The sequence below is a fragment of the Cloeon dipterum genome, chromosome 3 (assembly GCF_949628265.1).
Source record: "Cloeon dipterum chromosome 3, ieCloDipt1.1, whole genome shotgun sequence".
NCBI lineage: Eukaryota > Metazoa > Arthropoda > Insecta > Ephemeroptera > Baetidae > Cloeon > Cloeon dipterum.
Window position 1 is genome coordinate 13,537,261 of NC_088788.1, and position 22,545 is coordinate 13,559,805.

The 22,545-nt window shown below is 38.9% G+C and overlaps 8 protein-coding genes across 12 annotated transcripts; 5 read left to right on the top strand and 3 right to left on the bottom strand.

Annotated features, from left to right (window-relative positions):
* Positions 1–130: 130 nt before the first annotated feature.
* Positions 131–1,540, top strand: LOC135940824 (26S proteasome non-ATPase regulatory subunit 10-like). The gene is made up of 5 exons (XM_065485893.1): positions 131–293; positions 582–680; positions 748–894; positions 971–1,140; positions 1,274–1,540. Exons 1-5 carry the CDS (start codon positions 186–188, stop codon positions 1,425–1,427), a joined length of 678 nt encoding a protein of 225 aa, XP_065341965.1. The 5' UTR covers positions 131–185; the 3' UTR covers positions 1,428–1,540.
* Positions 1,532–5,849, bottom strand: LOC135940820 (putative RNA-binding protein Luc7-like 1). 3 transcript variants are annotated; one of them, XM_065485886.1, is made up of 7 exons: positions 5,680–5,849; positions 4,813–4,907; positions 3,014–3,112; positions 2,650–2,769; positions 2,278–2,589; positions 2,026–2,222; positions 1,532–1,863 (listed from the first exon to the last, which is right to left on the bottom strand). In XM_065485886.1, the coding sequence occupies exons 1-7, from the start codon at positions 5,738–5,740 to the stop codon at positions 1,743–1,745; spliced, it is 1,005 nt and encodes a 334-aa protein (XP_065341958.1). In that variant the 5' UTR covers positions 5,741–5,849; the 3' UTR covers positions 1,532–1,742. The 3 variants fall into 3 exon arrangements, with proteins under 3 accessions (XP_065341958.1, XP_065341959.1, XP_065341961.1); XM_065485887.1 differs by having other exon boundaries at positions 3,629–4,907; positions 5,680–5,734; XM_065485889.1 differs by lacking the exon at positions 5,680–5,849 and adding an exon at positions 3,629–3,732.
* A 366-nt stretch (positions 5,850–6,215) lies between these two features.
* On the top strand, positions 6,216–8,781 carry LOC135940819 (guanine nucleotide-binding protein G(o) subunit alpha-like). Its single transcript, XM_065485885.1, has 8 exons — positions 6,216–6,356; positions 6,565–6,714; positions 6,765–6,949; positions 7,006–7,166; positions 7,217–7,345; positions 7,400–7,514; positions 7,566–7,740; positions 7,803–8,781. Exons 2-8 carry the CDS (start codon positions 6,591–6,593, stop codon positions 7,991–7,993), a joined length of 1,080 nt encoding a protein of 359 aa, XP_065341957.1. The 5' UTR covers positions 6,216–6,356; positions 6,565–6,590; the 3' UTR covers positions 7,994–8,781.
* On the bottom strand, positions 8,440–11,094 carry Syngr (synaptogyrin). Its single transcript, XM_065485892.1, has 5 exons — positions 10,949–11,094; positions 10,248–10,485; positions 10,053–10,192; positions 9,824–9,992; positions 8,440–9,642 (listed from the first exon to the last, which is right to left on the bottom strand). Exons 1-5 carry the CDS (start codon positions 11,045–11,047, stop codon positions 9,608–9,610), a joined length of 681 nt encoding a protein of 226 aa, XP_065341964.1. The 5' UTR covers positions 11,048–11,094; the 3' UTR covers positions 8,440–9,607.
* Positions 11,095–11,326: 232 nt separating this feature from the next.
* RpII18 (RNA polymerase II subunit RpII18) lies at positions 11,327–12,436 on the top strand. The gene is made up of 4 exons (XM_065483312.1): positions 11,327–11,485; positions 11,550–11,613; positions 12,016–12,104; positions 12,165–12,436. The coding sequence occupies exons 1-4, from the start codon at positions 11,457–11,459 to the stop codon at positions 12,373–12,375; spliced, it is 393 nt and encodes a 130-aa protein (XP_065339384.1). The 5' UTR covers positions 11,327–11,456; the 3' UTR covers positions 12,376–12,436.
* Positions 12,437–13,504: 1,068 nt separating this feature from the next.
* Positions 13,505–16,964, top strand: LOC135940826 (pickpocket protein 28-like). The gene is made up of 9 exons (XM_065485895.1): positions 13,505–13,761; positions 13,813–14,016; positions 14,082–14,238; positions 14,293–14,643; positions 15,038–15,308; positions 15,377–15,436; positions 15,758–15,962; positions 16,079–16,170; positions 16,236–16,964. The coding sequence occupies exons 1-9, from the start codon at positions 13,547–13,549 to the stop codon at positions 16,424–16,426; spliced, it is 1,746 nt and encodes a 581-aa protein (XP_065341967.1). The 5' UTR covers positions 13,505–13,546; the 3' UTR covers positions 16,427–16,964.
* Positions 16,965–18,494: 1,530 nt separating this feature from the next.
* On the top strand, positions 18,495–20,656 carry LOC135940430 (transmembrane reductase CYB561D2). 3 transcript variants are annotated; one of them, XM_065485300.1, is made up of 3 exons: positions 18,495–18,601; positions 19,297–19,533; positions 19,826–20,656. In XM_065485300.1, exons 2-3 carry the CDS (start codon positions 19,306–19,308, stop codon positions 20,330–20,332), a joined length of 735 nt encoding a protein of 244 aa, XP_065341372.1. In that variant the 5' UTR covers positions 18,495–18,601; positions 19,297–19,305; the 3' UTR covers positions 20,333–20,656. The 3 variants fall into 3 exon arrangements, with proteins under 3 accessions (XP_065341372.1, XP_065341373.1, XP_065341371.1); XM_065485301.1 differs by having other exon boundaries at positions 18,512–18,601; positions 19,286–19,533; XM_065485299.1 differs by lacking the exon at positions 18,495–18,601 and having other exon boundaries at positions 18,649–19,533.
* Positions 20,598–22,059, bottom strand: LOC135940428 (heparan sulfate glucosamine 3-O-sulfotransferase 1-like). Its single transcript, XM_065485298.1, has 3 exons — positions 21,574–22,059; positions 21,237–21,407; positions 20,598–21,179 (listed from the first exon to the last, which is right to left on the bottom strand). The coding sequence occupies exons 1-3, from the start codon at positions 21,960–21,962 to the stop codon at positions 20,708–20,710; spliced, it is 1,032 nt and encodes a 343-aa protein (XP_065341370.1). The 5' UTR covers positions 21,963–22,059; the 3' UTR covers positions 20,598–20,707.
* Between the last annotated feature and the right edge of the window lie 486 nt (positions 22,060–22,545).

The window sequence follows — 22,545 nt, forward strand, 5'->3', positions numbered from 1 at the left end:
CACTCTCATTGGCGCGGAGCTAAAGAGCTGCATGCAGCTGAGAGCCAATGACCATCGCTTCAAGCACAGCATCAGCTGCGTCCTACTGCGGCTGTGATGTCAAGTTGGTAGCAAGCACCTCATGCTGACAATGTGACAATGAGACGCTGAGAGAGTGAAGCAGTGAAATAAATAAATAAATAAACATGGCGATGTCTGATGGTAATGTGTACGATTCGGCCTTCAAAGGAGACTTTGAACATGTCAGGATAAACCTGGAGAAAGATCCTTCGTGGGTTTCTAAACAAGACAGTGTACGTATGATGCATAAAATCTACTAATAATCAACCTGTTCTACAAATTATGTAATAAATATGTATCGTCATCCATACAAAATCAGAAACATTGAAACATGCATTTTGACTTTTCATTCATGATGTTTGGTGGAGTGAATACATATATTATAGGGAACTCACGCTTTCCGATCACTCGCTTTTCGCTCTGATGAGAAAGAATCAATATGTTAATGCCCTATCCTAGCGAGAAGTGAGTTGGGCGTAAATGTTGAGTCTACCATAATATTTGTTTTATTATCTTTCTAGAACGAAAGACTGTTACTTCATTGGGCTGCTGTAGGAGGACATTTACCCATTGTCAGCTTGTTGCTAGAAAAAGATGCTGCAGTAAACCAAGCAGATGACGTGCGTGATTTAGATTGATAGTAAAATCGAGCTGAACAATTATTCCATTAAATTCATTGATTTCTAGTTTGGTGGAACGCCTTTGATACTAGCTGCATCTGCTGGCAGAGAAGAAGTCGTCAAACTATTGCTGAAACACAATGCTAATGTAAACGCAAAGAACCAGCCCGGCCATTCGCCTCTACAGTTAGCAGCATCCAAAGGATGGAAAGGTGTAAGTATTAAATAGATGATGTATTATTTTACTATAAAATGATGTTAATTTATATTATATTCTTCGTGTCAAACAGATTATTCAATCACTCTTGGACGCTGGGGCCGATGTAAATGCAAAGGACCACAGGGGCGCCACTGCGCTCCACAGAGCTGCGTCACTGGGCCAAACAGCCATCGTGAATGTCTTGCTTGCAACACCAGGCATCGCCATCTCCCCAGTAGATGCAGATGGAAACACTCCCTTGTAAGAACACCAGTCCCTGCTGTCTCTTTTGGCAACCACAATATTGCTGTTTTAAATTATAATGACCCAGCATGAATGTTCAATTTTATTTCATCTCGTTAGGCTGAAATATATCTCCCCAAATTTTTTCCAGACACCTTGCATGTGAGGAGGACCGGCGTGAAGTAGCCACTGAGCTTGTTCAGCGTGGTGCTTCTTTGACCATGAAAAACAAAGAAGAGAAAACGCCAATCGACATAGCTTCGTCAGGACTTGTTCGACAACTCCGAGAGTGTTCCGAGCAGTAGGTGTAACGCATTGGACTTCTGCGAGTTTACAAATTCTCAACCATCACAGAAGTGCATCAGACTGTCAAATGTATTTAATGGCTGCAATTAATGAAAGCGACTGCTTGATTTTAGAGCCTGTATTTTTATTTAGATTATGATACAATTTAAATTACAACTAAGGAAAAACTTGATGTGTGCATTTTGACATGACTCATCGCGGAACACAACTTGTTCAGAAATTTGAAAGAATTCATTATCTATTTATATATTTTATACCATTCACACAAACGGACGCAAATCAAAATGCAAACATAATCTCTCAAATGGAAGATGCTAGTGCTTGCCATTATGACGATCCTTGTCTCTCCTGCGGCGTTCACTGGATCTAGAGCGGCGCCTGTCCCTGGAACGAGATCTGCGCTTCCTCTCGCGGCTTCGGCTTCTGGACCTACGCCTGAAATTGGTTTTGTTACGTTTATTTGAAATGTCGCTATTATCAAACTAGAGCATTATGCTATAGCCACACGAGAAAAATAGACCGAGTTCGCGTTTAAAAATTTTCCCAGACAGCAAACTTTGGCTTACTCGGCAACAATTAAATGAAATTCAAAATTACCTCTTTTCGTGGCTCCTGGAGCGAGAACGGGATCGGGATTTGCGTCTTGACCTTTCTCTGCTCCTCGACCGTTTAGAGTAACGCGATGAACGGTCACTGTCTCGACTCAGACCACGGCCAGTGTGGTCCACATCTCGGTCTTCACGTTCCCTATCTCGCTCCTCTTTTTTCTTCTTACGCCGCTCCTCCATGGTAGCCTACGTAGAATTGTAGCTTAATATTATGGCTTCGGAACGGCGGAATAATGTTCACCTGCAGCTCAGACAGCTTTTCCCGGATTTTGATGAATCCAAGATGCAGCTTTCCACCAAAGTGATCGGCCAGCCGGCGGTCATTGTCATGAATGCCCAAGTACGCGGAGCAAACCTCGCACACGCGCAGCTTCTGCTGCTGGTAGCTCGAGGCTGGCATGGAGTTACGGTACTCTTGCTCCGCAGACAACTTTTTCTTCCGCAAGTCTTCAACTTCTTCCATCAACTTCATGCTCTCCTCCACAAAACCCTCAGCACCCATTTGCTCAGCCTTGGCAAGCTGCTTGCCAATTTGCTCAGCCAACTCGTGCACCTGAATCAATAAAACTTGGTTAAGGAACCTCCTGCATTTTTGATAAAACGCATTTCTTACCTTGTTAGCTTTTGCAGCAACTTCTGCCGAAAGTTCTTCTTGGGTTTCAGCTAGACGCTGTTTGGCTAGTTCAGTCCTCCGGTCGCAGTCAGCTATAAAAGTCTGCAGATGTTCTGTGGCCTGAAGACACAGACAAGTATTTAAATTTCAAAAAGTTAGTTAACTTGGCTTTTGATATGATTCAATTTTTCATTTCCCCTAGCTCAAAGCAGGTTAATGACCTATGCGATTATAAAGGAAATCGAAAATTCGCGGAAACTATGACTGTAACAGGATGCAGAACGATATCCCTGTTAGAACGCCAAAATTGATACATATCTTTCTGCCTGAAATGACACTAAAAATGGTTACAAAAAATACTCACGTCTATATCATAGTAGTAGTCTTTCGACTGGTTAGCCTGCTCATAGTCAGCCCGGAGAGCCAAATCATGGATCTTTGCGCATTCGCCAAGGTCCATTCGCTGTGGACAAAGTTGAAAATTAGAGAAAATCCTGGGTGTGAGGAAAACATTGTCAATAATATAGCAAATTGTACCAATTCGGTACAAGTGGCAGGTTGGACAAATTTGCTTGTAACTGAAGGGGGACGCAAATGTTTTGTAAGCAAACTGTTCTCCTGTAAATCGAAATCACACAAGAATCCAAACTGATGAGAAGGATAGAAGTTGTGTCAACCAAATCAAAACAACAGCTGACCCACTGAAGCTTTTGGAAAAATAATGAATCAAAACGTTATCATATCAATAACCATACAACCCGCAGAAAAATGGCAAACACGTGTGCATTTTGGGAGACAGCACAGTAAAATCTTAAATTTTATAGTAATCAGGAGGGAGTTCACGTTTTCGTCGACATGCAATCGAACAAGTGAGAGCTTGCTTCGCGGAATTCTTTGTATATTAACAGCCCTGCCAAATGTGTATTTTTCGTGGACATAACAAAATTCGGATCCCTAGCAGCATCTGAATTAAACTTACAGCCAACATCATCTGACATTGTAGACTCAAATTGGCGCATCTCGGCTGTTGTCAACTGAATGAGGGATGATGTGCAGCGTTTTAGAGGTTGTCTCTCGCCCCACCTACACTATCCGAAATTTCAGAGCCTTTCCCAATCAATCAGTCATATTCATTTCAGTTTGAACAAAAGGTTTTGGACCGACTATGGCACCCTTGGCACAATCACGAGCCTCGGGAGAACAAAATTTTGGAGCATCTTTGCCAAACCAAAGAATTGATCAATTATTTTTGTCGCTCTGCTTTGCAAACCAAGGACGCCAATGGTCGCCAGATTTTAATTATTCAGAGGTACAAAGATTAATTTGCTACATGAACACCCTGGTTGAAAGAATTAATCAAATTACTCACGGTGACAGTGGTCTTGGCAAGTTGGCTCTGATTACAACCTAATGTTTATATTGACATGCACCGCCATACTTTCAAGAATTTACTTACAGCAATTGATCGTTCGGCAATTTATAAACGCACGGATTCTTTACATTCATTGGCTCATTGTGTCGTTTCGTTATTATGTGTTACTTACCAAAGTGCTCTCTTAAACCGATTTGGGAGATTAGGGGAGTTCGTTTGCTTTCGTGAGGGTCGTTTGTCTTTGGGATAGTGACGTGGTACTTACCAAACCAAAATTTTCAACAAACCCCTATAAAACAATACATTGAAAAGAAAAACTCACCCAGCTGACAGCACACAAAGAAATATTTTTGTTCAATTGGTCAAAAAGCGTTCTATCACCGAACAGCTCTTCTTCAAATAAGATAAGAAGTAGAAAATTGAGTATCTGCTGGATACGCACCACTGTGAGGAATTTCTTTCTTGTGCCATTTTTCAAAAATTGCCAATGCGTGGCGCGCAGACGAAGCCAAATGCCGGTTTTTAAATCATTTCAACAGCCAATTTTCCAGATCATCGATTGAAAATAAAGGCATTTTGGCTCTGGTCTGCGCACCTTCACTTTAAATACGTACACAGATTCATGTGAATTGTGTGACCATCAAGACAACTCAACCCACATCCCTGCAAGCACTGCAGAAAAGTCGTGAGAAATGAAAAGTAGTGCACAGTAAAATTTTTGGCATTACTTCTATGATTTTCTCCTGTGACAAAAACACCCCAACACACGAATCAGAACACAGAATACTCACCGTGGAGCAGAGAATTTCGTGTGGGCAGCAACCCAGGAGAAAACTCTTGCATACTTTACTGTCCGAGAACTTCACCTGGAACTTGTTGTTTTCACCTGTAAATAAAGACAATAGTTTCGTTTAATCAATGCCATTCAAAATATAAAAAAATAAGAAATAATACATAATCTTCATTTGAACACCTGCTACAGTTCATATACATATTGTTTGTTTTTTAAAGGGTGCTTCAACATATATTTACGACTAAATTTAGGTGTGAATAGGGGCTTGAGGACACGTCCACACGCACCTAATATTATTTGTGTGTCATAATTAACATACAAGAGTTAAATTATTAGTCATCTGTATCTACTGTTACGAGTGAAAACAATACAAAACATATATGGTCTTGTTCACCAAAATAAATAAATTTAATTTCGTGATAAAATTAAAAAGGGGCGTAATGTCTATGCACGACATAATTCATAATATAATAATATGGAAAAGCTACAGTTCTTGCCGACTTTACCGTTTACACGCATCAAATCTGTCGTCCCTATACTAATAACATTGAAAGGCGAAAACTATAACTCGGCGAGAACTGTAATAATTCCATAAACACTATAAGATAACAAGCTAGTTTATTTTGAAAATATTTTAGGTCGTTTTCACCTTAAATTATGGGCAAGTAAAGTAATTCAAGAGATCATTACACTAAACTAGAACTAATAGGATAACAAAACACACGAATGTAAGGCTAACGAAATTAATCGGGGTTCGGGGTTTTCAGTCTCTCTCTCTGTTCCCTTTGATCGATCGATGTCGCCATGTTGGCCCGAACCATCTCGAACGATGGGACAACACAAAATTATCAACATTGCAGCTTACCGTTTCGCCCAGTCCCCATTAACTGGTCCAACATGGCCCTGATTTGATCGTGGGCCGACATTCCTGACGCTTAGCAGGGCCGAATCAGACAGTAGTCCACTAGTTTGATGTGCCCTAAGCCACTTTACTAGCAGCAAACGATCGAAAATCCGGAGAATCAACACTAACACAACCACCGCCAAATGGGCCCAATGGCGAGCATCAACGCCATCTGCGTAATTACGCAGAGTTCCATTCAACTAAAAGAGTAGTGGGGATGAATGGCTCGATGGCGCGATTCTTGGTTCTTGATTATCTTCCCTATCATTTTGCGTGCTTGATTTTCCATTTTTTTAAATTCACTTGGAAAATTAAAAAATACAATCAATGCTCCTCATTAGATTAACAAAGAGTTAATATTCTATTTGAAAAATAAAAATGGTCAAGTATCTTATGCTTTATCAAACAACAAGAAACAGGTTTTCAAGTTAGCCTTGAAAGTCATGAGTGATGTGTATGCCCTCTATCGAAGGAACATGTAAAAATGAAACCTTTCTCAGGGTATGAGCTGATTGGCTCCTGTGAGGCGTCATGCAAACAAACATTCGCGTGCGAAGTTCCCCACGCTGGAATATTTTGGAGTTTATTTTGAAATGTGTAATTTGCAAATAATGATCTTTATATAAGTTCGAGTTCAGGTAATATCTGGAATTGATTTTTCTCATTTTCCTTTTAAGATGTCGTTAGTTTTATTGATTCGTTGAATGTTTTTACATCTTATATTTCCTCGTTGCATGATATTGTGTCTCTTTGCACATATGTTATCATAAAAATTGTAATAATTCCCTTAGAATTAAACCAATTTTCAAGTATTCTTGGACTAAAAAAATATTTAATCCTATCCAGATCTCAAGAAAAATAATGTTATCATCATGGGTGGTTGCTTGACGCTAGATCGCGAGGAAGTTTTGGCCAAGCGCCGAAGTAACGAAATAGACAAGCAGCTGCAGGATTTCGCCAAGAGTGAGAGCAATGTGATAAAAATTCTTATTTTGGGTGAGTCTAGAATAAACGGCAACTATTCCACTTAAAAGATCTTACTCCAGGTGCTGGCGAGAGCGGAAAAAGTACCCTAGTGAAACAAATGAGAATCATCCACAGCGATGGATTCACGCAAGATGAGCTTCTTAGCTTCGCCCCAACCATCAGGGACAATCTTTTGTCCTCGATGAAGTACGTCCTGGCTGGAATGGGACTGCTCCGAATCAACTTGCAAAGCGCTAGGAACAAAGTAACATTATTAAGTGATTAAAAAAATAAATATTTAAATTGCATTAAATGGTTCAGGCTCATGCCCAGACGGTGCTCTCCACCTACAGCTGCCTGGACAATATGATGTTCATGATTCCGAGCGTGATGGCTTCGATGGAGGCCCTTTGGCAAGACAGGGGAGTGCGTTTGGCTGTGGCAAGAGGTTATGAATATGAACTCAATGATTCTGCTATATAGTAATACAAATAGAAAATTCCTCACAATTTTCTAATCAAATGTCATCCAGCTTATTTGAGAACATGGAAAGAATCTGCAATGACAAGTACGCTCCCACCCCTACTGATGTCTTGAGAGCCAGGGTCAGGACCCATGGTGTGATTGAGACACAATTTAAGATCAATGACAACATAATTAGGTAAATAATCCAACGCGATAAATATGCTTCGGAGCTTTCATGCTTTTGTTGTAGAATGTTTGATGTTGGAGGCCAACGATCTCAAAGACGAAAATGGATTTACTGTTTTGATGATGTCAAAGCAGTTCTCTTTGTTGTCGCCCTGAGTGGATATGACATGACTCTTGTGGTAATGAATACTTGAGACAATTGTTTCCAGTTGAACACACTAAATTTCCAGGAGGACTCTACAGTCAACAGACTGGTGGAAAGCCTGAACCTTTTCTCCCAGATTGTGAACAACCCGTTCTTCAAGGATGCCGCGTTCCTATTGTTCCTCAACAAGTATGATCTCTTCCGGGAAAAAATACTCTACTCGTCAAGACACCTTCGAACTTACTTTAATGATTTCAAAGGTGTGAAAATAACTTGTAAATCAAATGTAAATTAGAAATCTAACTTTCTATCCATTCCGCAGGACCAAATTTGGATGTGGATCGGGCGGCCCTGTTCATTCAAGACAAGTTTGTCCTATGTAACACAAATTCCGGGAGGAGCGTGTCGACGCACTTCATTACCGCCACGGACACAGCCAACGTGCAAGCGGTTATTCAAGGGGTAATCGACAGTGTGTTGAAGAAAAACATCAAGCAGGTTACCCTTCTTTGAGTTTTGGTACAAAATTCCTCAAATTGCCTGTTGGTCTAATTTTAGAATAATATGTCATAATTGGTTCCATTTTGGTAATCGTCTGTGATACTAAAATGCCATGCAGCATGATTTTGTGAGTTAATTGATAGTTCCTTTTTGAAGGGATCTGTGAAGTGTGGAGGTGTTCATATCATGCATTACAATTTTTACTATTTTATGGAAAAAAACTGCCCTTTCGTCAAGCATCTCGTATTTTCCGTCAATTTTTGCAACTGGATACTCAGAAATTATGATCTCGTAACAGCATCTTGCAATAATTTCCAAGACTGACAGACACCCTGTGCTAAATAACTAATATTTTTTCGCATACACTCCGTCTTGCCAATTAGATCCCCATGTAGAATTATTATTAGATACCCAACGTAGGAGAGGTTGAGGCCTACAAAATGTAGAAGATAAAAATATTTCTTATTGGGAGCTGATTTCAACATGGAAACTGTATTTTATTTTTGCTTGAAATTACAGCAGTGCACACTACCTGCCTATGGCTGAACCAGGTAGAATGACTTCATAATCTTTTTAGGGATTAGTAACTGATCTTTTTAAAATCCATTATGTTTCTCAAAACATATTGCATAATATCTTTGAGAATTCAGACGAACACATTTTTGCTGCACACATTAAGTTTCAACTTATTCTTGTGACAGTGGAGAAGGACTCTATAGTTTTGCTCTACAAGTAGCTTTTGTATGGCATCTTCAAGTAGGAAAAATAACACAATAAAGATAAATAATATGAGACCAGCATTAACAAGATTTTCATTTATACATTTTTTGCTTGTGTTTAATACGTTTCGGAGGCAAAATATATTTATATATATTATTCATGTCATTCAACTTTTTGACCAAGTTGATGCTATTAATTCTTTAATTCTGATTCCCTTATTGTTTTTTTGTAAGTTATTGCTATCTTCTAACATCAAATGTTACAATATCAGTTACCTCTCGTTTCCTACACATTTGAGTTAAACGCTTATTCAACAAGTTGCCACCAATCTCTCAGAGCTGATTCCAAATATAAGCATCAAATTGCTCGAATTAAGTGCTAATGTACAAAAATTATGTTGTGTAACTTATGATATGAGCAAACCAAATGGCGGAAATGATATGCTAGCAACACATTGGAGCTATGCAAATCACATGTAAAATTAAGTGAATAAAAATAGACTAGTCAATATCAGTCAACGTAAGGAGGGTCGCTACTTACTGTTTATGACTGTTTTACAAGATTAGCTTGCTTTTCGTGTATTTCATAATTTTTCATTGTGCTTGAGTAAATATGTTTACATTAACAAACATGACTCTTTCAGCTAGTTAACAATTTGCTATATCTCGCAAAAAAAAATTAAGATCTCGTTTCACTTTTGGTAAATGTAGAACACTGAAGAGACAAATTATGTAAATGTGTAATACTCCAATCTCTTTCAGGCGTTCATTCCACTTGATCTTTCAACTTTGGAACCTGACACCGAATTAGCGATTTACACTTAGGGATCTTTGGAATGGAGAAAGTACAGACCGCACTTAAAATTTTCAACCATACTTACTTAGCCGTCGACATTTAGCAATAATTTTAATATGTAGGAGCAGAGTAGTCTCCCATTTGGCCTGAAACATCAGATGTATTAATTAAAATTTGACGGGCCAAATATCGAGGCACTTTCTATTTCTTGACAGTTCAGTTTCTATGGACTGTCAACATCATTCTAATTACTTAGTCATAGGTTAGCACTCTTCAAATCACATCATTAACCGAGAAGAGATTTATCTTAACATGAAAAATGCATACCCTGAGTATTTCCTGAGAAGGGGGGCTCATTATAGCCACCAACCTCGGCGTCAGGGTAGGAGGAGTAGCCGGCTTGGTTGGCTGCAGTTGGATCTGCTTCATAGCTGCCCTGGAAGGCAGCCCCTGTGCCCTGCTTGAATCTTTGGAATGCAAACCATGCGCAGCCAGCCTGTGAACCGATTTCAATTTTATTCCTTAACGTTTCTCCCTTTAAACTTGCTAAAAATACCCATGTGAACACGGAGAAGAAGCAGAAAGTGATGGCGGCCTGCACGTTGCTCACTCCATATCCTCCCTCTGGGGTTTCGGCATCGCTCCACTGGTTGGCCAAGTAGCAAAAGCCGACAAAATAAAGGAAGGCCCAGAATGCTGATATAAAAAAGGATTAATATTCCAGCGCGACAAAATTTTCAGAGGTATTCACCAGAGAATCCTAGATCGCCGAGGACAAAGTGTTTTCTGGTCTTGACGGAGGACATTTGTTCAAACAAAAACTCTCCAACCAGGAATACAATGGAACCTATGAAAGCCATGACACCGATGAAAGTGCCGTAGTTGCAGGCGCCTGAATCGTTGTTGTAAAGACACACTTCCTTGCTTGTTTCATTATCGTATCTCCAGCCTTGCGAAGATATGCATCCAAACACAATGATGGCAAAGAGCTATAAAACAGAAATGGGAAATTATGAGAAATATTGAATTATTCACTATATTATATCATTTTATGTAATACTTTTTGGAACAAAATTTGTTATTTTGCAATGAAGCAGATTCTATGTAGTCACAATTTTAACATCCGGATTTATAAAAGATAGTTGAAACTGTAAGAGACTGTGAAGTGCGCAAGCAATCGATATAGAACGAAGCTGAGTGTTTCTGAAATTATGACAACCCACCCTGCTTTTATTCGTTCCATTCCCGAACTTGAGTAATCATTAATTGGAATTGGACTGCTCGTAACGGAAGAAAAACAAAGCGAAATTAGGCTACAGAAGAAAAATCAATATGAGACACTCATACAAAACACTATGGCGAGCACTAAAAATCAATCGCCTGAAAAGGCATGTTTCCCGCTGAGCCACCAAAGTTGAGTTACAAATTTACAACGCAATTAGGAGTATTTACCAAACAAAGAGCCCTGAGGATGACTTGAGGCCGTTGAATAAATTGTAATGGGTCAAAAGCACCACCCGCTTTTCCACCACCGTACGCTCCACCCTCCATTTTTGACAGGTGCACTTTTGCTCTGCACTGCCCTTGCCCTGGCTCTGACTTGCGTATTATCACACATGGTATAGATTTGATGGGCGTATATTTTTCATTATCAATTATATCACCTAAATTAGCAAATTAAAATAATATATTTTAATTCAAGTTAAGAGTATTGTGCCATAAATTGACAAGAAAATCTTTTTTAAGCAAATTTGAAAGAAATTTAGTTGTGAACTTGACTTTGAAAAGAAACAAAAGTTATGTTGGTAGCACTGGAAATTGTAAACACCGCTGGACCGCTCGACCGCTGTCGCTGTTGACTGCTTTTCACGCTGTTCCACGTTTTTCTGCGCTGTTCAGTGTTTTCGTCGTAGTAACATCCAGAAGTCCAATCCAGAACTAACTAAAGCAAGGAGCAAGGATGGCGGACGACGAGTTTGACCACGATGAGTGAGTTTAACATTTAATTTAAACGAGTTTCTTTTCATTGAGATTCATTATTTGAACGTTACAGGCCTGGAGACGATTTCGATGATGTCGAGGAAGACGAAAACCTGGATGAAATGGAACAGCAAGAGGTAGGAACAGGTTTCGCTAAACTAATGCAAGACAGACGTGCATGCATGCAGTAATTTTATTTGCAATAATTTTTCCTTTTGTCGCCGTTTATTTTCGTTTTTAGCATTGCGAATATGTAAAGTATCGCTTTGGATTTATTACAAACGGCACTTCAAAATTAGTTTCAAAGTAGTGTATGTACTGCCAATTGTTTTAGGTTTATATAGTTCAACTATGGTAAAGTTACAGTTTCTGCCGGTTTATATAATCTCTCCAGTTCTTATGAGAATCCTATATTAAAGTAGGGGTGGCGAAGACGGTATTTTTTTCTTCTATTTTATGTAAATTTGGAGTTAAGGGTACAGAATAAGATTCGTATTTTCGTGTATTACATTTTCACAAAACGTTTTTGCATTCTTCAGGAGGATGGTGAAAACATCGAATTGATCGGCACAGCTGAAGCACTAGCCGTGCAAAGGTCGAAGCGAATCACAACTCCCTACATGACAAAGTAAATAATTTAAAATGCGAATATATTTCAAGTTATTTAAACGCTGATCGCGTTTTGCAGGTATGAAAGAGCGCGAGTTCTTGGAACAAGAGCACTGCAAATTGCGATGTGTGCACCAGTCATGGTGGAGCTTGACGGGGAAACTGACCCCCTTCAGATTGCTATGAAAGAGCTGAAGCAGAGAAAAATACCTATCATTATCAGGAGGTATCTTCCGGACGGTAGCTATGAAGACTGGGGTATCGACGAATTGATAATAACAGACAAATGATTTTTCACTGAAGTGAATGTGTTAATGATAAGAATATCTTTTAAGTTAAATAAATTCTGTATGTTTCCTAGGCAAAATATGTTGCTTTGTTTCAAAATCAACACTACTTATGATTCAATGATTTATGCTTTACTTTACTCTTCTATTTTGCTGTCGCAGTTTCAAACTCATGCACCTGAAAAACATTATTCTGACTTGTATTTATTTATTTAATTTATAAATTATCATTCAATAAATTTGTGTATGCTGATGCCGAGAAGTGTCTCATACGTTTCATCAGACATATATTTTTGGTGTTGATGTTGATGCGCGTTCATAAAGCCTATCACAGTAGTGCATCACGCCAAGTGCTTGTGACAGATCCATTTGTGCCACATAAATTATTCACTTTTCACCTGAGTGCTCGCACAAGCGACTCGTCAACCCCATTTGTAGTTCAATTACGCTTGGCAAATGGACTGCAGATGGAAATGCAGATATATAACCGCAGTTGCATTAAGCCTCTGTGTGTGTGGTCAATTCAATTCTGTCTGCTCAGCTCAAGATGGTCTAATGGACAAGTGCATCAAATCTCAAGGTTTGCCTTACATTAGTTTTTAGCAAAATATATGTTACGTTAATTATTATCAATAACGTTTCAAGAGTTTTCAATGCTTGTAACGATAGTTTCTATTTTAATCCTAAAAATTCTTTAAAATTTTAGCTTTTCTTAATTTTCTAGACTGAGTTTTCAAATATTGACTAATTAACTCTCATATCCTAGAAGCTTCTCACTTTTCTCTTGAGGTGTCCAGCAGAGATTGCTTTGTCGGGGACAGTGATTTTTATTTTTGCTGTTTTAAATAGGACTTTGCTTCAATGCTTACACATTTATTTTTAGTAAATAACTTTTAATAATATGTATTATATTATTCTGATTATTTATATTTTTGTTTAAATAACATCGCATATTTAAATTTTTAAATCAAGTGCTATAATTATTAACATGTAAATTATTAAAAAAAAATAATCGGAATTGGAGCCTGAAGCTTGAATACCTTTTGAGACTTTGCCAAAAGTTCAAACTTAACCATCCTGGCTAAAACCAGTTGGTAAAAATTCAGAACTTCGTTTATTCGGTATAATATGAATTTCTTTTCACGCGTTCACACCAATTTCTATAGATTGGAACATGAGCCACTCGATGACCATGCAGGAGGTATTGCTGGCAAAAGAATGGGCCAGACTCGTGAGAAGAGTTCCTTTAAAACAACCTTTGCAGACTACGGCCAAAACTGATTGTGAGGAGAAGTGGGATATTCTAATTCACAGCCGTCAATTTTGCTCTAGCACTTCCCTCCACGGGGTCCAGTACTTTGGGGAACCGGGCAGGAATATTTTTGAAAGGTTTGAACCTTGCGACGGACACTAGCTACGATATAACAAAAATTATTACAGGATTTTCTGGCTTGGAGCTTTTGTCTTGGCCATGGTGACTGCGGCTTTTTTAATTTTCGATCTGTACAAAACCTGGGACGCAAATCCAGTGATCGTTTCTTTCTCGGCTTCCTCAACGCCAATAACAGACATTCCGTTCCCGGCCATCACCATTTGCAACATGAACAACGCCAGGAGATCAGTTGCTGAATCAATTCTGTCCCCGTAAAATTTATCTGTTGGTTAAAAAAGCAAGCGAAAAGCTATAGATTTTCTTTTTAATTTTAAAGATCTGCTGATCACCAAACGGTTGATGTAGAGAGAGTCCTTTTAAACGACGTGTGCAACATGAGCTTATTCCCGGAGGGCCCTCGCAATTCAACAAGCAGAAAAAAACCAATAAAAATCTCTCCACAGTGGGATGACTTTCGCGATTTCATGATAAAAGTCTGCAGATAATTAAATGATCCTCGACCGGTTTGATTGACTTTATATTAAAAGGTGAACGAGCCATGCCACGAGCTGCTGCTGAAGTGTCAGTGGTCAGGTGAGACGTTCTCTTGTTCCGACCTTTTCAACTCTGCGTTAACCGACGAGGGCCTCTGTTGCGTTTTCAACCGGGTACCTCGCGACCTACTTTTCCGCAACCCTGATGATCTCCCTGACCTGAACATTACTTTTCCCTTCTCCGCATTCGACTGGAGCCCTGAGAAACAATATCCATTCAACACGTCGAGGAAAACTTTACCCTGGCGACCTGAGGGGGCAGGAAAACACCTTGGCCTCACGATAATTCTTGACCTGGAGCTGCACGAGTACTTCTGCTCCTCCACTGCCTCTGCTGGGCTTAAAGTAACAACAATTTTAAGGAATATCTTTTGATAATATATTTCAAAGGAAAATATTTTAGAGATACAAATTTTAAGAAAGATGGTATTTATTTGTCGTATTTGTAATATTTTGATATATTCTAAAGAAAATAGGAGGAGAAAGGGTAAGAGGGGAAGAAAATGTCCCAAGAGGTCAAAGTTGATAAATAATTAATATTTTCTTTCCATATGTTTTCCATAATGTTTGCTTAATTTTTTTGTTGAAAAACAGTATTTAATTTAATATATGAATTTTTTCTTTTAATTTTTTTAAACTAAAAAAGATTGTATAGTTTAAAATATAATTAGAGTTTGAGCCAGTTTTGAAAGTCATGTATCTCCAGCATCATGTTACTAATTTGAATTACTGCGTGCAGATGCTTTTGCACAATCCCGTGGAGTCGCCGAAAATGTCCAGCTTTGGGGCTGCAATATCGCCCGGCAAAGAGAATTTCGTAGTGATTCGCCCCGAACTCACTCGCTCGACCGGCAAGATTGAACCTACCAAAGTCAACAAGCGGCACTGCTTCTTTTTGCACGAGCGCTCCCTTCGCTTCTACCGCACTTACACCAAGCACAATTGCGCGATGGAGTGCGAGGCAAATTACACACTGGCAAAGTGCGGCTGCGTTGAATACTTCATGCCGAGTAATCCACCCTTTTTCCTCTCGACGAGCCTATGCTCATTTTAACGCTGTGTTTGCCGATCCTTTCAGAGGACAAGAATACGCGGATTTGCGACAGGGACGATGATGAGTGCGCCGTCACTGCTAGTGGTAAAATATTTCTACATCCTGAATGATTTTTCTCGAAAAATGGAAAGAATTACGCAAATTTTACTTAAAATCTTGAATTAACTCTTTAGAGTAGCATCAGTGCCAGACTGGTCATAAGGACAAAGCGGGAATTCCCCGGGGTGCGCACCTTTTTTTCATTTAACATTATTGGCCTTGTGTGGCGCTCCCTCAGGCCGGGCCGGGGGCCCCACAAGCCACAATGTTAGCACCCAGTAAAAGTTTTGCTCCATTCCGGTACTAAGTAGCATACATTAGAGTTTTTACTAAATAAATTACAATAAAATGCATTTTTAATTGAAGCTGATGTGGAATTGCACCTTTTGGATGATGGACGTAAATACAAGAAAACAACAAGCAATGCAAATCCCAGCTGCCATTGCTTGCCTGGTTGCCACGAACTCACTTATGCGGCCGAAACCTCAAGCTCAACACTGGTCGACACATTTCCAGCAAACAAAAAATACGACATCACCAGCTCGAAAATCAACAACATCACTTATTTTAAGTAATTCATAAACTGAAAATAATATTGAATCTTTTAAGATGTTCTCAGAAAAATAATTAAACTCAAGATTTATATTATAGTTCTCGATTGGAATAGTAAAATATTTGAATTGGCAGGGACAATGTTGTCATCATGCATTTTTTCTTCATGGACATGCAAGTGGTCAGCTACGAAAAGGATGAACGCACAAACTTCGTTAATTTCCTTGGTAACGTTTTTGCTTTAATTATGGTTGTTTCAACAAAATTTGACTAGGGTATCGTCCTAAAACAGCAAGCACCGGCGGCCTCCTCGGCTTGTTCCATGGTTTCAGCGTCCTGAGTGCTGTAGAAGTGCTATACTTCCTCACCATCCGCCTACTTTGCTCTTGGCGAAAACACGCCGGTAAAAACAACCACGTTGCAGCCGGCGAAAAAGTGGAAAAACTGGTTCCCATCAGCACGACTCCATCGTATTTTCCATAAGGGCTTGAGGGAAAACGCGGCGTGATCAGAAAATTTAAAAAAAATGTTCACTCACACGTTGTTAGAGGAGATAATATGCATTGTTTCACGTAGGCGTCTCTTTAAAAGCCGACACCCGAGTGCCTTCGAAGAAGTTGCACGTGTGTAATCCCTTTGTCGAGAGAGGTATTAGAGAAGCAATAAATTGTCACCACTCAATTAATTGTGTTAATAAGAGCTGCACATGTATGGCGAAACAAGCTGCTGTGTTTGTATCTGGTTCACTACGAGCTTTATGTGATCATTTAAAGGTGCTTTGCCGAGATGGAGAGATGAGATAATTTTATTATATTCTTAGCTGAGCGATGGTGGAGTTTCTCAGACTCGGTTCTTGCGCTTGAATGCCATATCTAGATTAGTTTAATCCGATTTGTAACAAGATATAGCAATGGTCGCCGAGGTATATCTAATCTCAAAACCACGTATCGCTGTAGTTTGCAGGGCTTTAAATTTTTTATAAATTTAAATTATATTTTTGCGAAGAGGGTGTGATAATATTTTTTTGGAATTAAAGGTTTTTCAAAGAATAACTATCTAACTATATAGTAAGTTGGCCACAGTTATTATTGTATGTCGTCGCGTACCGTCTGTTTTAAATTAAATTTCTTTTTCTATATTCTTTTAAAAATCTATAATTAATGAAGATAATAAATTAAAAAAACTATAAAGTTCCCAAGGCCATACTTAAACAATTTGTCGATCCTTTGCTGTCCAATCCGGTGTCTGAGCAAAATTTCAAGCTGCTTGTTTTCTATCTAATCTAATTTGAGCATTATTTGAATTTATTTTTTCTTTTCTTTTTGCTTTATCCCACAAAAGGTAAATACATATAAAACTACAGCAGGCCTACGGCAATGATTATTGCATATCATGTTTTTTATATTTATTGTATTATTTGTAATGTATAAATTCCATATAAAGAAGTCATTAATGCTTGACTTGCCGCATATAAATCTTATTGTTTGTCTCTGAACATAAACAATTAATGCAAAAAGCAACCAATCGCAGTACGTGGTGATTGAGCAATAAATTTTCTCTCGCCGTGGTGTTATTTGTCCTCTTAAAGGCAATCCGATTGACGTCAAAGGTGTATGCGTAAAAGTCTCAGATGAAAAAGCAGCGAAGCTGCACATTTGTATCGCCGAGAAATGTCAACGCGTGGTCAATTGAATGAGTAGTGCACACACATCCAATATAAAATACTGCAACGCGGCCTCATCAAAGCACTCTCGGCGTGACTCGTTTGTCCAAGTGCTCTGCCAAGCGCGTTTGTACTTTTCAGGCACATTGCGAGCCAAACCAGGTTCGTCCTTAAATGGAACCCGGGTGAATTTGCGTCAGCAGCATTATATACATACATCTTTGTCCAGTCCTACACGTATACGCGCTGCGCCGCTGAGAGATGATCAGAGCATAATCCACGCACGTTGCGCAGCTTTCGTATTATTTATAAGAGGACTTTTGTTCTCTTCAAAAGGGGGCGAAAATATAACAAAGAAAAGAGACCTGATGCTTTTTCTTTGTGAAAAAGGAGAAGTTTTTGCAGAGGTTCATAATTTCGTAGGCATATAATGGGTGGAAAAAACAAGTGCGTTTGTCACATGTATATGTGAGGGTGTTTATCCAAATTCTGAATTTGCAATAATGTCAGCGAACCCAATGATGGAACGCGAAGAAATTATAGACTTTCAAACTCTACCACAACAAAAATTATGTTAAAAAACATTACCCCCTAACCACTAAGTTTTCTAATCAGCGGCAAACACCTCTAAGATGCCTGTCATGACAATCGCGTTGCAAGGACCAAATAATATTATAAAATGTTTCGATCTGCACATTTGTTTTCAAAATACTGCAGGAAATGTTGAAAAACAAAAAACAAAACTGATTATTAAGTTGAATAAAACTCACCACGCGCGTGTATTTATTTTGTCAGTCAAATGTGAAATTTGGGTTACAAAATATATTGAGATGAGATCTTCCACGTGTGTGCAGCATCAGAGGAGGGGGCAGGGGCGTGGCAGCACCTCAATCAAAACAAGATAAAAAATTGAGCAGAATGCACTGACGAATTATTATTTTGTGATTTTTGTTTTCCTTTGGTTCCCCCTCACTTTTCCTTCAGCGGATCAGTCAGTGAGTATTATAATAAAACCATTTTCAATTATAAAATTAACGTTAAAAGTTAATAATGATGACAAGCGGGTAAAATTAAATTGATTTGTATGTAAGAAAATAATATCAAAATAGTTTGACCTAATGAGCCGTCTAATTAATGTTAAATTGTTTACTAACTAAAATAATTAAACTAATTTATTGGCAAACTACAGAGAGGTTCATTATTTCTTTAGACTTTTACGGTTATTAAATTATTAATATAGTATATTCGTTGATACAATTAGGCGCGACATTAAATCTTAAAAACTAAAAACTAATCAAGCTTCTCGCTAAAATATTGTGCATTTTTTGCGCTGGACGAAGTACCGTGCCATCAAAATAAAGTTAACAACATCTCATTAATCCTCACGGTAAATTGTTGAGAATAGATCATTTCAAGAGTTATGCAATTGATCAAATGCGAAATCCCATCAAAGAAGATGGAATTTTCTTCTAATCAAGAATATCGATATGATCGTGCTGTCTATTAGTCTATTAACGAATAGCATTTTTTTTATCATATCACATAATTATCGTAGCGAATTTTGAGTGCTCCGCCCGGCACTATCTTTGGCGTAAAATCCGCGTGCAATCGCTGCAATCGATTTGGTCCAAAGTGCGAGCGCCTACAGACGGCCCTCGAAAACGTTCAAAACCTCATAGTTTGTTTAAAGGAAGCGCATATGCCTCGCCGTCGACGAAACAGCAACATGCCTGATGTGAAGGTTCTCGTCGGCTCCTCCGTGGGGAAGAAACCCGAGCCCAAGGGTCCCAACGCCAAGGATATCGTCCTTGGTTTGATGGAGAGCATGTGCCACGGCATTATTTTGGCCATGTTCATCTCGGTCACTTGGTTCAGCTTTGTCAATTTCAACATTTTTTCGTTCCATCCACCTTTATTTACTGCGGGGGTAAGAAAATTCTGTATTTGAATGATCAAAATCAAAATTTATATTATTATTTTTTTAAATTATATTTGCAATCATTGTTTTGCGGAAAGTTTCTATATTAAAATTACATTATCATCCTTGTGGATAGAAGATAAACTAAAAAATCCTCTTGGAAAAACTTGATGATAAAAGTGAGCATATTAATTATTGGGCCTTAAAATAATAGATAAATTTAAAGCAATAAAACTGAAAAATAAAATAAACAAAGGAGTGCTTTAATCTGAATCTCATGAGTTCATTATTTTCCTTTCAGTATTTAATTTTCATGACGGAAGGCTTCTTGATCTTCTTGCCGCACAGCGTCATAACCAAAGACTGGCCGCGCGTGTCAGTGGTCAAAACACACTGGCTGCTGCAAGTGACCGGCTTCTGCTGCATTTTCCTCGGCATGATCGCCGTGGTCACCATCAAACTGCAGAACGGCTTACCGCACTTCGCCTTCACACATTCCATCACCGGTTTAGTGGCCGTGATTTTGGCCGTCCTCACCGGCCTAGGCGGATTCGTGAGCAGGCTGAAACCGCACCCTAAAGGACCGTCGTTGGCCCAAATCAAGCTGGGCCACGTTTGCCTAGGGATAGCGGCCTATTGCGTGGGAATCGCAGCGCTTGTGTTGGGATACTTCACCAACTATTTCTCAAAATTGGTCGATTACGAGTGGAGGGTATTCATGGCTGTTGTCACCTCCCTCGTGGCAACGGTTGCCCTTGTAAACGCTTGCTTTGGGTTTTACCGGCGGGCCAAAAATCTATTAAGTTAGTGATTGCGTGCATCTTATGAGATGGGACTTTGATCTTTTATGTTTCTTACACTTACATAACTACTGCAGACACAGACACAAATATGACGGGTGATTGTTCCTTTTATCTGTGTATGGTGATTAAAGTGATTTAAGATTAAGCTGCCAAATACTCTAGAATAACGAGGCATGTGTTCAGAGAGTGATTCTATATCAATTCCAGATTGATACTTTCATGTTATGATGATTGATTGAGTGAATGCGGAAGGAAAATATTTTTATATAAGCTGTATTTTCTCTTACAAAATCCATAGTATTGTATAATAAATGGAAGTCAACAAAACATGCAAGTCTTTTCAATTCATTCATTCCACTTGATATTTTTGTTATTCGAACCTAAATCTTATTTTCACTGCCTTGTTCAAATCTTAACCACTCGTCAAAAAAGTCTACTCCAGATAACAATTGGAATCGACGTACTCTCACGGAAAAATATTCTTTTAAAAGTCCGTGAATGTCCTGTCTGATGTTCTTCTTGACACTTTGCTCTCTGATGCAAGGCCCTGTCAGCGGGCTACGTAAGCACACGTCCCCACTGTCTTTGTCGTAAACAAAATGCTCCTGTCGTATCTCGAGTCCTACTCCTAGAAACGTTTGAACTCTCTCCATCTCGAGCCACGGCTTGTGCATCAGCCTGTCTCCAGATAGAATGAGAATTCTGTCCGCGCTAAAGTACCTCGTGAACTTGAGAAAATCGTCGTCGTACTGACTCAATCGCACGATGGGTTCGTCTGATTTGACGAGAATTAAACCGTCCTTTGTTTGATAAGTTATTGCCTCTTCTAAAGCAGGCATTATCCTGACGAGTCTGCAACGATTTTTTTTAATAGTAATAAAATGAAAATGACTGTGTGAGCAAAAATACTTTTGATTTTCATAATCCAAAATTAGCCTCTTGATTGGATCTTGGACAATGAGAATGATTTTGACTTTCGGCATCACACTGTATATTCGTTCCACTGCTTTTTCTGATGAGAAATACAGTGGAGCTTCTTCTACAGCTACTTGGTCCATTCTCACCAAAGGCATTTGTGACCTGACATTTAAAATAATTTTACAAATAAAATGGAAATTTTTGAGGGTCTTATTCATTAAATGAATTTTTAAAAGGATTTTAACGAAATAAAGCATCGTTTTATCACCCACTAGCGTAATGAAGATTATTGAAATTCACCTAGAGTCCTTTATCACAAAACGTTTACCTGTACCAATCGATCCCTCGAGAGTAATTTTCGTCGTCGTCAAAGAAATTCAATTCCTCGGACGGAGTGACTATCTCTGAATGCATTTTCAGCAGTGCGATCAGCTCTCTGGTGCCACCCTCTTTAACCCCTACGATAAGGGCGTCGGGCAGCCGCCTGAAAGCGTCGGAGATTTTGCTCATCCACACTGTATCATTTCCCGCGACGAATGAGCCGTGACGCTCGGCCGATGGGCGAAGATGGGTCCTTTCCTGTCCACCCGGGGCGAATGTTCTGCTGCGATTTGGAATCACCGCGTACAAGGCCAAAAGCAGCAGGGCGCCGAAAATTAAATAAGTGTAAAATTGGCTTAAGGTGATTCTGCGAAAGTTCCTCGGAAACCTGAACATAATGAAGAAACTCCCACTGAAACAAAAAAGCAAGCTCAAGAAACGTAATATATAAGAAATTTTCGCTCATTTGAGAAATTTTACATAAAGTAAGAGATAGCTGTGCAGTGCGCGTGTGTCCTGAAATGGATAATGACGGCAACTGACCTTTTTCACTGAGGAAACTCTCGTGATATGCATGCAGCTATCAAATTTGCATGAATATACAAATAAAAAACTGCAAAACAGAGCAAGACTGAAAGATATGCTATAAGGTCTAGCTTTAAAAAGGTTTTCTTTTCTGAGTTGCATAGCAGATGATTTTATGTTTATTTGATTATTTTATTATCAAATATATATTCTTTGTCCTATACTATATTTTAAGACTGGTTCCTTCCATAATTATTTATTTTGACACGGAGTTTTGGCGAGTTGTTCGCTATAACGGGCCACTCAGCTCGAAAAAGAGAAATAGTAAAGACTTGAGATTTTAATACGATTGAATTTTTTTCTATGAGTCGCTGAATTACTTTTAGATGTTGAATGAGCTAAAATCATTCAGTTTTCTATGATTTGAGCATTGTTTGCATTGTTACACATAATA